This window comes from Hylobates moloch, unplaced genomic scaffold (genome assembly GCF_009828535.3).
Source record: "Hylobates moloch isolate HMO894 unplaced genomic scaffold, HMol_V3 SCAFFOLD_6, whole genome shotgun sequence".
NCBI lineage: Eukaryota > Metazoa > Chordata > Mammalia > Primates > Hylobatidae > Hylobates > Hylobates moloch.
In genome coordinates, this window is record NW_026652281.1 from 53,557,936 (window position 1) to 53,572,744 (window position 14,809).

At 38.3% G+C, this 14,809-nt stretch overlaps 1 protein-coding gene across 2 annotated transcripts in view; it reads right to left on the reverse strand.

Annotated features, from left to right (window-relative positions):
* Positions 1-14,809, reverse strand: part of SLF1 (SMC5-SMC6 complex localization factor 1) — a 92,970-nt gene that overhangs the window by 43,716 nt on the left and 34,445 nt on the right. For both annotated transcript variants that reach the window (XM_058440709.1, XM_032156811.2), the window contains 4 exons: positions 8,501-8,554; positions 6,951-7,109; positions 4,837-5,000; positions 293-421 (listed from right to left, as the gene is read on the reverse strand). In XM_058440709.1, the coding sequence (XP_058296692.1) occupies positions 293-421; positions 4,837-5,000; positions 6,951-7,109; positions 8,501-8,554 (506 nt within the window). The remainder of the gene's footprint in view (positions 1-292; positions 422-4,836; positions 5,001-6,950; positions 7,110-8,500; positions 8,555-14,809) is intronic.

Below are 14,809 nucleotides of genomic sequence, written 5' to 3' on the forward strand. Positions count from 1 at the left end.
TTTTTTACTTAGCATTCAATTACTAAAGAATTTTTTTTAAATCCTAAAAAATGAAAACACTCTTACCCATCCAAATGAACAGTGGAAGTGAACTGAGGAAATTTTTTAAAGGGGCATATAAACCTTCACTCCCACTGAGAATATCTGGAAATATGTTTTAAAAACAAATCTACCTTAAAATAGAAAACAAGGTGACTTTTTAGAAATATATTTACAATAATTGTAAAAAAAAAAATGGTGCATAAAAACAACAGAAATTTAGAAAAGTGTTATTTTTGCGATTAAAACTTACTTTTGACTCAGATGTTGTACTTCACTTTCAATTAAATTAAAGAAAAATTTGAGCAGCGTCAGGTGGAGCACCTTGGAGCCAATATTTTCTGAAATTTGATGACAAAAGCTTTCATTGAAAAGGCAAGACCTGAAAAACACGAACCCAACAATCTATAACATACAAGCAACTCACTAAGTCATTTGTGAACAAAATATTCTCCTTCTAGAATATTGCTGGAATTTTAATAAAATTTTCTTAAAATAGAAATTAAGTTCAACAAAATTTTATTAATACATTTCTTCCTTCAAAAATTAAACAATGTCAAATATCTCATGAGTACTTAATTCTTAATAAATAGATCAAATTTCTCAATTTTTCAAGTGATTATAATATTTAATAATTAGCAGGTACTCTCCCTTTGTGCTCTTTATTTCACTGATGAGAACAAAGAATTATAAATTTCATTAAGTTGGCCGGGCGCGGTGGCCCATGCTTGTAATCCCAGCACTTTGGGAGGCCGAGGCGGGCGGATCACGAAGTCAGGAGATCGAGACCACGGTGAAACCCTGTCTCTACTAAAAATACAAAAAATTAGCCGGGCGTGGTGGCGGGCACCTGTAGTCCCAGCTACTCGGAGAGGCTGAGGCAGGAGAATGGCGTGAACCCGGGAGGCGGAGCTTGCAGTGAGCCGAGATTGCGCCACTGCACTCCAGCCTGGGCGACAGAGCAAGACTCCGTCTCAAAAAATAAAAAAATAAAAAAATAAATAAATAAATTTCATTAAGTCCTTTTGATTTAAATGACCAGCTAACCTCTCAATTTATAATACTCGCCAGAATCCTCCTCTTTCTTACCCAAGATTACTTTCTTTTTCATTAGTTAGTAAATGAAGATTATTTTGGGCTACTTTTTTTAGAGTTTTTAAAATTCATTATTTTATTTTCTTTCTGTCTTCTAGAGCAGTCCTCTCCAACTGAACTTTCTGTGATGATGTATATGTTCTACTAGACACTTGAAATGTGGCTTATATACCCAAGGACCCACATTTTTAATTACTTAGTCTGAATAAAATTTAAATATAAATAGATATGGGTAGTGGCTACTGGGTCAGACAGCACACTTCTGTAATATATTTTTAAAGAGAATAGACGATTACTCAGAACTCTAGGATTTAAGAAATAGTGTCTAAGTAACACTATTACAATCTCCCACCTTTCTTATTGATTATATCAACAATGCACTTATAACTTTCTACCTCTGTCTCCACTTTCCCTGTCTTCTTTTTTAATATAACATTCTCAGGAGAGTCCTTAGTAGCTGTAAATTTAACAATTTATTTAATATTCAATCTGTCTATAAGATCCTTCATGCCCACATAGTTAATCAGTCTTTCTGAAAACTGCCAGATACAGAACTTACGTTTCTCTACACATTATGGAATATTTCAAATATATACAAAAGTAGAGAGACTAGTATCACTTAGCTCATTTATATTCCTACCACTTCCCTAAGCACCTCCCCAGTACCCAATTATTTTGAAATGAAATCTGGGTATTTTTGTTTGTTTAAAAGTCTATTTTTAAGCTGCCCAAAATCTATCGACTATAGCATCAATAAATTCATCCAAACCTTTATTAAGCACTTACATTCCAGGCATTATATTAGATATAAAGGATGGAGATATTTAAGACTGAACACCTTCTGTAAGAGGGAAGTTTAAAGAAAGAAAAACAAGACTGAGCACCTATCCTTAAGAAAGTCATAGGCCTGATGTGAGTGACAAACTTAAAGGAAAGGTCAAGAGTAAAAAAGTGGCAGCTAAATTGCATTTTAAGGGAAAACTATGGCTGAGCCTGGTGGCCCATTCTTGTAATCCCAGCGCTTTGGGAGGACAAGGTAGGAGGATTGCTTGAGCCCAGGAATTTGAGACCAGCCTGGGCAACACAGGGAGACTTCACCTCTACAAAAAATTTAAAAATTAGTCATGTAGGCCTGGCACAGTAGCTCATGCCTGTAATCCCAGCACTTTGGGAAGTGGAGGCGGGTGGATCACCTAAGGTCAGGAGTTCGAGACCAGCCTGACCAACATGGTGAAACCCCAACTCTACCAAATACAAAAAAAAATCAGCAAGGTGTGGTGGCACATGCCTGTAATCCCAGCTACTTGGGAGGCTGAGGCAGGATAATCACTTGATCCCGGGAGGCAGAGGTTGCAGTGAGCCGAGATCGCACCACTGCACTCCAGCCTGGGCAACAGAGTGAAACTTCTTCTCAAAAAAACAAACAAACAAACTACAACCATAACAACAACAAAATTAGCCAGGTATGGTGGTGGGCACCTGTAGTCCCAGGTACTCAGGAGGCTGAGGCAGGAGGATGGCCTGAACCCAAGAGTTCAAGATTGCAGTGAGCTATGATCCCGCCACTGCACTCTGTCCTTGGTGACAGTGAGACTCGAAAAAGGAAAGGAAAGAAAAGGGAAAAAGGAAAGGAAGAAAAGTGAAGACAAGAGACAAACGAGAAGAGAGGAGAGAAAAGAGAAGACAGAAGAGAAGCGAAACGAAGCAGTCAGGCATGGTGGCTCATGCCTTTAATCCTGGCACTTTGGGAGGCTGAGGCGGGCAGAAAGCTTGAGCTCAAGTGTTGGAGACCAGCCTGGGAAACATGGTAAAACCCCATTTCTACAAAAAATACAAAACTAGCCAGGCGTGGGAGCACATGCCTATAGTCCCAGCTATTCAGGAGGCTGAGGCGGGAGGATAACCTGAGCCTGGGAGTTTCAGGCTGCAGTGAGCCGTGATCGTGCCATTGCACTCCAGTCTGGGCAACAGAGTGTCTTAAAAAACAAAACAAACAAACAAACAAAACAAACTAGGAAATTCGGAAAACATAAGAGCAAAAGACAGGATATGAAAAATAACGATTGGACACATTCAGGAAAGTGGTGAAGATGAGAACTGAGACATATATAAAGGCTAACTCATGAAGGGTCTCATGTATTTCGCTAAGAAATCTGAACCATCTTCTATAGGTAGTTCAATGTATGTGAGTCAAAGAAGGACTTTAATATGGGAAATGACAAGATCACTTTGGAAAGAGCATACTGGGGGGGTACTTTGGAAGAAAAATTAAAAGGAAAAAAAATAGACCCAAGATCAATAAAGCAGCTACTGCAATAGTTTATATAAGAAGAAATAGGAACTTTAAAATAAAGACAATTGACAGTGAAGAAAGGAATAGATTTGGAAATTATGAAGGATGTCAGCCACATAAACTCTATTTCCTCACATCATATACCCATGCTGGGCTTGTACTGTTGGGCTTGTACTTTTGTGCTGGTATTGTTTACATCTCAGTCACTTTCAAAGTGAAGGAACTGTTATTTAAATCATCTTTTTAATCCCTAAAATGTAGTACAGTGTCTGGCTCTCCATAAGTACTAAAGAATTTGTTAAAAGAATGAATAAATGCATGCTGGTTAACTGATTAGCTCACTTTAAATATATCACAACCAAGATGGTATGTGAATCTTTATGATCTCAAAGAGCTAACCAGAGGTCTAGCCTTTGCATGGCTAGTCAGGTGTCCTTTCTCTACCATGAATCTCCTGAAACTGGACACTTAGATTTAAAAAAAAAAAAGATCTTCCCAGCCAGGCGTGATGGTCCACTCCTATAATCCCAGCACTTTGGGAGGCCAAGTCAGGCAGATCACTTGAGCCAGCAATTTGAGACCAGCCTGGCCAACATGGTAAAAGCCCATCTTTACTAAAAATGAAAAAATACGAAAATTAGCTGGACGTGGAGGCACATGCCTGTAATTCTAGCTACTTGGAAGGCTAAGACATAAGAATTGCTTGAGCCTGGGAGGCAGAGGTTACAGTGAGCCAAGATCAGGCCACTGCACTCCAGCCTGGGTGACAGAGCGAGACTCATGTCTCAAAAAAAGAAAAGATCTTCCCAGAAGAATAAGGGTTATCAAATACAGTTATTTCAATAGCAAGGGGAAAACTTTTTCTGTTAGGAAGAAAGAAGGTGAAACAATTTCTGGAGACAATAACATCTGAAAGACAGAGGAAGGTCTAGGCAGTAACAGCATGTGCAGAAGCATGAAAGAGATGACATATTTAGGAAATATTAAGTTCTGTTTTAAAATTCAAATTTCTAGCTGAAAAAAATATAACTGAAGCCCTAAAATAGATACTATAGTTACAAATGTCTACACTTTTGGTGACAAAAACTGATGATATGCATATTCCATAAATTAATTTTCTTCATTTAAAAAACAATAGGCAAATTTATATTTTGTTAAAAATAATAATGATTTGGCTTTCTAGTGAGTCCATTTCATGCATTCACTTTTTATTTTTTTTAGGAAACAGACTGAAAAACATGACCAATACAGATTTGCCTTTTCATAAGTTTTGCAATAAATACATATTTGTATTTGCAACAAAACTTTTCCAAAAGTAGAAAGATACTTCTTTCATCAGTATCTTAAAAAATAATTAGCATAACAACTACTCAATGAAATGTAGCATCGTCAAATGTGAAATTCCTTACCTGATAAGGACTTCTACTAAAGACCATGCTCCTTTCATACAAGTTGGACACTGAAACAACTCTAAATAATATCTTGACATGGCTGGAGACTTCCAAGGAGGATGCAGGTGAAGAAGAGCTGACAATATATGAAAGTATCGACCAGAAAATGTATCTATGTTATCCTATTATTTAAAAATAAACAAACAAATAAAACACTATAACTAAAAGTAGTTTGACTCACTAATTCAGTCTAAAATCAAAACAGTAACCCTGGCTTAACTTTCTTTTTTGAGACGGAGTCTGGCTCTGTCACCCAGGCTGGAGTCCAGTGACACGATCTTGGCTCACCTCAACCTCTGCCTCCTGGGTTCAAGCGATTTTCCTGCCTCAGCCTCCTGAGTAGCTGGGACTGCAGGCGCCTACCACCACGCCTGGCTAATTTTTGTATTTTTAGGACAGACGGGGTTTCACTATGTTGGCCAGGCTAGTCTCGAACTCCCGACCTTGTGATCTGCCCACCTCAGCCTCCCAAAGTGCTGGGATTACAGGTGTGAGCCACCACACCCGGCCTAACCCTGGCCTAAGTTTCTTGCCAAATATATGTGTTTAGACAAAGGAGAGCAGATGGAAGCATCATGTTTAGCTAATTAAATAAAGCAACTGAGAGACAGGCACACTCTACATACAGCTGATACCTGAATAACAGGTTTTAACTGCATGGGTCCATTTACACATGAATTTTTTCCAATAAATGCAGCCTACCCTTCACATCCATAGGTTCTACATCTGCAACTAAATACAGTATTCTGTATTTGGGAGGCCTCGGCCTCTCAAAATGCTGGGATTACAGGTGTGAGCCACAGCACCTGGCCTATTAAGAAGTTTTAATTTCCTCACCTGTAAAATAAAGATAATTCCTGCCCTTGCTGCTGAATGAGATTATGTAGTTCAAAGAGGATGATATGTATGAATGTATCTTATTAGTTATTGTATTAATTATTTTCTATTGCCTTCAGTAGTGAAGGAAATTTTTTTCCCCAGTATAGTAAGGGAAAATTTTACAATTACCTCTAAAAGAAAAACCTTTAAAAATACAGTATTCACAGGATGTACAACCTTCGTATGTGGAGGGCTGACTTTTCCTGTAAGTGCAGGTTCTGAAGAACCAACTGCAGGACTTGATTATGTGCAGATTTCAGTATCCACAAAAGTCCTGAAACCAATATCCTGTGATAGCAAGGGATGACTCCATCTATACATTGGGTAATCCCGTCTATTAACACTACCTTAGATGGAATATACATTTTCCTTTTCACAATTATAGTGAGATTTAAGAGGTCTCAAATGTTACCTGAAAGGAACTAAAGGTAAGAAACTATTCATGCAACATGCTTACTGATCACCAACATAACATACCTGACAAAGCTTATGCCTGTTATGCTATCAAATTAGCACCTTGGTGAAGGGCATGATTAGAAACCTATCTTTAAATATTTGCTCCTTTTGGTTTACACAGTTTGGGTATGTTCCCAGCATGGGCAACATAGCAAGACTCCATCTCTACAAAAAATTTAAAAATTAGCCAGGCATGGTGGCATGTGCCTACAGTCCCAGCTACTTGGGAGGCTGAAGCAGGGGGACTACTTGAGCCCAGGAGGTTGAGGCCACAATGAGCCATGATCACACCACTGCAGTCCAGCCTGGGCAACAGAGAAGGACCTTGTCTCTTTTTCTTTTTAAACAAAGAGTATGTTCATTATGTATACTATAAATAAAAATTATAATCATCAATGTACTAATGGAGTAATTTACCAAATGTAATTCTAGATCACTGTAATCTGAATTTTATATTCAATACTTTACTGCTGTGAGAAAAATTAGATAACCTTTTTCCCCAAAACTAAATTATCTTAGAAATCCTGAGAAAATAATTAGCTAAAGCACTAAGAGTAGTACCTAGTATATAGCTGGAAAACATTAGAGTGGTAATAAATGGGTACTGCATTAGTAAAATGAAGAAAAAAAAAACACTGAACAGGGAAAATAAACTGTAAACATACAAAAAGTGAGAAAATGTTCACATTTTAACATTCTTTGAAAAAAAGATTATAAATCCTTAAGACTGCTCTTACCTGTAGAACGTTCTCTAGAAGGGCATGAAGAACACATACGGGAGGGATATAATGTGCCTGCAAAGTGCAAAGTTCCTCAATTGCTTCTTTAAAAAACTGTCCTTCTATGAGGCTTTCAATTAAATTTAATACACCTCTGGGAAATTCAGCATTTTTAACCTGAGAAAGGAAAGATTCTATGATTCAGAGAAAAGAAAGATAAAATTTTGCAATCAAATCATGAATTAGTAAGAATTTATTATTTATTTATTTATCTGAGACGGAGTCTCACTCTGTTACCCAGGCTGGAATGCAGTGGTGCGATCTCAGCTCACTGCAACCTCCGTCTCCCAGGTTCAAGTGATTCTCCTGCCTCAGCCTCCTGAATAGCTGGGCCTACAGCTGTGTGCCACCATACCCAGCTAATTTTTGTATTCTTAGTAGAGATGGGGTTTCACCATGTTGGCCAGGCTGGTCTCGAACTCCTGACCTAAGGTGATCCACTTGCCTCGGCCTCCCAAAGTGCTGGGATTACAGGCATAAGCCACTGCGTCCGGCCTAATAACAAATTTTAATTTCCTCATCTGTGAAATGAAGATAATTCCTGGCCTTGCTGCTGGATGAGACTATGTAGTTCAAAGACGATGATATGTATGAATGTATTTTATTACTTGTTATATTAGTTATTTTCTGTTGCCTTCAGTAGTAAGGGAAAATACTACCTCTAAAAGAAAATCTTTAACAGGAATTTGCAGTTTGGTTGATAAAAAAGAGAAAGCTACAACGACATAGTTCTTTAGGTGAAAAATTATTTTTTGGTTTTCTTTTAAACTTAAAAATGAACTCTGTCTGTTAAAATATCTTAAAAATGTTAAGATATCATCAAGCACAAGCAATATTTGCAAAAAGTGAAAACTGATTGGGAGAATCATAAAATCACTCTGAGGTTGTGTATTTATATAACTCTAAGAGCTTCACAAAATACATTCCCCTTGGTCAAACTATTCTTAATAATAAAAGTAACTACTTTGAATAATTTGAGTCAAAAATACCCTAAAAGACTACATGGAATTAAAAAATCAAGTTTAGAAGAATACATAAGGAAACAAGGGCCTCAAGCCCGATTCCCTCCCTAATTTAACAATGGACTGGATATACATATTGTAGGTTTGTTTTGTTCTCAAATGAAAGTATGTAAAATAAAGGTATCATTTTCTTTAAATAAAATACACTTTTGTAACTATCATACCAAAAAATTTTAATCTAAAAGTAGTCATTATGAAAGTTATGAAACATGAGAACAGGAATGTATATTTCACCTGTCATAAGCACAAGGTGTGTTTTTAACATTTGTGATCATTTTTTACTATTATATGGAAATTTTGGGGGGAGTTTTGACAGAATATTTTTACCATTTCTGATTACAGAAACTATATTTCTTTATTTGTGCATATAACACACTACCTTTTATTGTGCATACAACACATTACTTTTATTCAAAATAACTAATAATAACAAAACGCAAAACTTCTTCTTTGCCCCCATCACCAATGCTCCTCCAAGCCCCTTACCTCTACGTTGTACACTGGTTGTTTATCTATTCTAATGCAGTTATATCTGACAGCCTACAAAAGAGCAACCATATAATTAAAACAACATTTTAAGACTGAAAAATACATTTCGGCTTCCCCAAAACCTTGGAAAAACATATAAAACAGATCCAGGAACACATTAATAGCTATAATTAATATGATGCTCATATTTACTCAAACTAGCAACTTTTATTATTTTAGGGAACTCTCACGACTATGAACATTTCTCTATTTTCTCCTTCTAAATTACAATAATTAAGTCATATTCACTTTGAAGATCTGAAGAGGTCCATTGTTCTTAGTGTCGTAATTATTAGAAATATAAATGGGGAAAGCATTTTGTACAGGGGTACATAGGAGAAAAAAACGTCAGTTATGTTTGCTATATAACCATATGTCAAATCTTATTGTTTTAAAACACCTATAATTGCATATTTAAAAGATTATCCTCGAAAAGTATCTGCAACAAATATAATAAAGAGATAATACCCTGAGGCTGGGCGCTGTGGCTCACACCTGTAATGCCAGCACTTTGGAAGGCCAAGCTGGACAGATCACCTGAGGTCAGGAGTTTGAGACCAGCCTGGCCAACAGGGCAAAACCCCGTCTCTATTAAATATACAAAAATTAGACAGGCGCGGTGGCAGGCGCCTGTAATCCCAGCTACTCTCAGGAGGCTGAGGCAGAATTGCTTGAACCTGGGAAGCGCAGGTTGTAGTGAGCTGAGATTGCGCCACTGCACTCCAGTCTGGGCAACAGAGCTAGACCCTGTCTCAAAAAAAAAAAAAAAAAAAAAACCTGGAAGAAGGGGGCTTCAAGATGGCTGACTTTGAGGTGCTTGGCACTCAACTCTTCCACAAAGGACTAAAACAATGAGTAGATAATCACACACTGAACAGGGCATCTAAGAGAGAACATTACAATTCAAAAGTGGCAGGGAATCTCTGAGGCAAGCAAAGACAGAGAAGCAAAGCAGCTGGCTCAAATGGGACTGGCTAGGAGCCTGGAGAAACTACCCACTACGAATGGGAAAAACAAAAGAGAGATCTACACAGATCCACATTCCCACCATGAATTCCTGCAATCCTAGCAACTGGAGAGCCCCTTAGTCCTCATGGGCCCAGAGACTAGTTTAGAAAGCTGCCTGGAGTCCACTCAACAGCATTATTCCAAAGAAAGAGTACACGCTGAGTCCCACATAATCTGCTGGCACCCAAGAGGCTGCAGCACGGCGCCATTTTGAGAGCCCAGACACTACCAGACTACATCCTGCTCTGGGGCCCAACAGTCCCTGGATACCCACAAGCCAGGAGCCCCACTGATATTCCTGTCCACCCAGAGAGCTGCAGTGTCATGATGCCAGCTGGAGTCAACAATGCAACTAGGTGGCCAGCACTCTCACCTACACAGTGTCCTACATCCTGAGGAGTAGGAGGTGGAGTGCACCAGGGAGGCCACCCTGAGGACAAAAGGAGCCAAAGCAGGAGCTCCTCAGATCCTGAGAACCACCTGCCTGGGGCCTCTGTCACTGGCAGAAACCCTGTCCCACAGAGTTTCTGTGTGTTTCAAACCCTGCCCAGCAGCAGCGTCGTCATGCACTTGCATGTGGCTTCAGGAGGCCTGAGGAGTGGCCCACTGGGGGTTGTCCCAGGGCTTACAGATAGATCCACTCTGCCTGCCACTGGTGCCCACAAGTGCCATCTGGAAGCCTGAAGACAGGGCTACCCCACCCGCCACCACTGTGTAAATGCACAATACGAGGACGTGGGGATCAGACTGCCTTGTCTGCTGCAGCCAGAGCCTGCAGGAGCTATCGGGGGGCCTGAGGAAAGGCCTACGCTATTCCGATTACTAGCACTGCCACCAGAGCCCAAGTGCACTGCCAGGGAGAATGGGTATCAACCCATCCCTGTCTAACGCTCCTGGTGCCTGTGCACACCATCAAGAGGCCTGATAACAGGCCTACCTGGCCCACTGCAACAGGCACTTGAGCACGCTGATTATGAGGCCTGTGAACAGACCTGCCTCACTTACCACAGCTGGCAGCCACACCCACCGTCAGGGGCCTAGAAACAGATTAGACCTGCATGCAGCCTCTGGCAATGCCACCTGCACTTGTCATCCAGGAACATCAGGATCAACCCACCCATTCACCAACCAGGTGCCCAAATACACCATCTGGGGGCCTAGACAGCCCACTCAACTGCCACCGCTGCTGGGACCCCAGCACATCGTCTGAGAACCTGTGGATCGACCCATCACACCAGCTACCAGAAGCACCTATGCAAACAACTAGGGGGATCAAAGGATGAGCATGTCAAGCTGCTGCTGCTGGTAACCACCCACATGTGCCACCTGGCCTGCTCAGCCTATTTCCACCACTGCTGGCACCCATGTTTGCTGCCTGGGGGCCTGAGGATTGGCCTGCAACCACTACTGCCATCACGAATGCCATGCACACCACCCAGAGACCTGAGGACCCACTCATCCCACTACTGTCACTGCTGGCACCCAAGCAAGCCACCAGGAGGCAAAGGGATTGGCCTACCCAGACCTGCGATGACTGGTGTCCATGTATATTGCCCAGGACCCAAGAACCAGCATGCACAGCCAGCTGCCACCACCAGTGCTGCCCAAGGACCACATGCCTGTGTCCACATCCCCAGCAACACTTCATCATAGCCTCCACTAACAAATGTAGCCTAAGCCACTGACAAACTCAAAGATAACATTGTGGATGACTACAGATGAAGAATCATATGGAGACTACACCAATGTGCTCACATCTGGCAAAACTAAAGCACTCTATCCAAACAACGCTATAGATACAACTACAGAAAAAACCTATGAAAACCAATTCACAAAATTTGAAGTGACTGTTACACCAGATACACAGATAGCAACATAACTACACAAGAAAGGTGAAAAAGCAAGACAACATGGCACCTGTAAAGGAACACAATAATTCTCCAGCAACAGATTCCAACAAAAAGGAAATCAATGAAATTCCTGAAAAAAATTAAAATGATATTAAAAAAACTCAGTGAGATACAAAAGAACACAGATGAACAATACAAAGTAAGCAGGAAAATAATTTATGATCTCAATGGGAAATTCAACAAAGAGATAATCATAGAAAAGAACCAAATAGAAATCCTGGAACTTAAGAATTCAGTGAATGAAATAAAAAATATAACAGAGAGCTTCAGCAATAGACTAGATCAAGCAAAAGAAACTATTTCTAAACATGAAGACAGGTCTTTTGAAATAACAGACAAAACGAAAAAAAGCCTAAATGACATATGAGAAGCCATAAAGTAATGAAATATTCCAATTTTGAGAGTTCCAGATGGAGAAGTGATGGGCAAAGGCATAGAAAACCTATTTTAAAAACAATAGCTGAAAACATCCCAAGTGTTGTAAGAGCTATTTCCAAATAGATTCAATTCTCAAAGGTCTCCAACGCACATTACAGTCAAACTATCAAAAGTCAAAGACAAAGAATTCTAAAAACATCAAGAGAAAAAGCATAAAGTCACATATAAGGAAATCCCAATCAGGGTCACAACAGACTTCTCAGCAGAAGCCTCGTAAGCCAGGAAAGAATAAGATGACACATTCATAGTACTGAAAGGAAAAAAAACAAAAACAAGAACAACAAACCCAACTCAACAGGCAAGAATATTATACCCAGAAAACCTACCCTTCAAAAATAATGGAGAAATAAAGTATTTCCCGGACAAGCAAAAACAGAGAATTCATTGCTAACAGACCAACCACACAAGAAATGTTTACACAAGTCCTACAATTGGAAGCAAACGGATGATATCTACCACCATGAAAACACAAGAAAGTATAAAACTCACTGTAAAGCAAAAATACAAATGAGAAAAGAGCCAAATGTTACCAATACAAAAAAAAAAAAAAACCACCCAACTGCAATGATAAACAGTAAAAAGAAGAAATGAAAAAAGGACACACAAAACAACCACAAAACAATTAACAAAATAACAGGAGTAAGTCCTCACCCATAATAACCTTGAATGTAGATGGATTAAATTCTCCACATAAAAGATATAGACTGGCTGACTGGCTACACGTATTAAAAAAGCAGTGTGTTGCCTATAAGAAACTCTCTCCACCTGTTAAAACACATAAAGACTGAAAGTGAAGAAGAATGGAAAAAGATATTCCACAAGAACGGAAACCAAAGCGAGCAGAAGTAGCTATACTTACATCAGAAAAAACTTTCTAAGTTAAAAACTGTAAAAAGAGATAAAGAAGGTCATTACACACTGATAAAAAGATCAATTCCGCAAGAAGATATAACAATTCTAAATATCTATGTATCCAACTTGGAGCACCCAGATATATAAAGCAAATATTACTAGATCCAGAGGGAGACAGAGACTTCAACACAGTATAACAGTTGGGGACTCTTAATATCCCACTCTAAGCATTGGACAGATTATTGAAACAGAAAATTAAAAAAACAGACATTGGATTTAAACTGCACTTTAGAACAAATGAACCTAACAGACATTTAGAGAACATTTTATCTAACAGCTGCAGAATACACATTCTTCTCATTAGTATATGGGACATTCTTCAGTCAGGATAGACATTAGGCCACAGAACAAGTCTCAACAAATTTGAAAAGATCTGAAGTCATATCAAGTATCTTTCTCAGACAACAATGGAATAAAACTAAAAATCAGTAAGAAAAACTTTGGAAACTGTACAAATACATGTAAATAAAATCACATGTTCCTAAACGACCATTGGATCAATGAAGTAATTGAGAAGGAAATAAAACATTTCTTATAATAAATAAAAATGGAAACACAACATACCAAAACCTATAGAATACAGCAAAAGCAGTGCTAAAAGGAACATTTATAGAAAAAATGCCTATATCTAAAAAGTAGAAAGATCTCAAATAATCAACTTAACAATGCACCTCAAGGAACAAGAACAGCGAGAACAAACCAAACCCCAAATTAGTAGAAGGAAATAATAAAGATCTATTATTATTTCAATTAATTATAAATTAATATTTATTAAAGATATATAACATAAATAAATTTTAAATAAATAATAAAGAGTAGAACAAAACAAAATAGACTTAAAAACACAAAGGATCAATGAAACAAATAAGTTAAATTTTTTTAAAAGATAAAATCAATCAGCCATTAGCAAGACTAACAAAGACAAAAAAGAAAAAACCCCAAATAAAATCAGAAGTGAAAAAGGACACATTACAATCGATATCACAGAAACACAAAAGAATATTCGAGACTATTATGAACTATACACTAACAAATCAGAAAACTTAGGGGAAATGGATAAATTCCTGGACACATATAACCTACCAAGACTGAATCAGAAAGAAACAGAAAACCTGAACATAATAAATAAAACTGTCACAACAAATAAAAAGCCCAGGACTAAAAGACTTTATTGTTGAATTCGACCAAATGTATAAAGAACTATCAACAATACTTTTTAAACTGTTTCAAAAAACTGAAGGGTAGGGAATTCTTCCTAACTCGTTCTACAAGGCCACCATTACCCTGATACCAAAACCAGACAAAGACACAACACAAAAAGAAAACTACAGGGCAATATCCCTGAGAAAAGCAGATGCAAAAATCCTTAACAAAATGCCAGCAAACTAAATCCAACAACATAGCAAAGAGACAATACACTATGATCAAGTGGTATTTACCCCAAGGATGTAAGGATGGTTCAACATAAACAAATGAGTAAATTAATAAAAACAAAATGAAGGACAAAAACTATATGATCATTTCAATATATGTTAAAAAGCATTTAATAAAATTTCTTCAACATCCCTTCATGATGAAAACTCTCAACCAACTAGGCACAGAAGTACTTCAACATAACAAAGGTCATACATGACGAACCCATAGCTACCTTATGTGAAATGGGAAAAACATGAAAGCCATTCCCTAAGGACTGAAACTAGAAAAGAACGCCTACTTTTACCACTTTCATTCAACATAAAGTCATCCTCACCAGAGCAATCAGGCAAGGAAAAGAAAGAAAAGGTATCCAAATTGGAAAAGTAAAATTGTCCCTCTCTGGAGACGACATGATCTTATACGTAGAAAAACATGAAGACTTGACAAAAAAAATCACTTAAAACTGATAAATGAATTCAGTAAAGCTGTGAGATAAAAAGCTAACATTCAAAAATCAGTAGCATTTCTATATGCCAATAATGAACTAGCTATAAATCAATCATGGAAGCAATCCCATTTACAA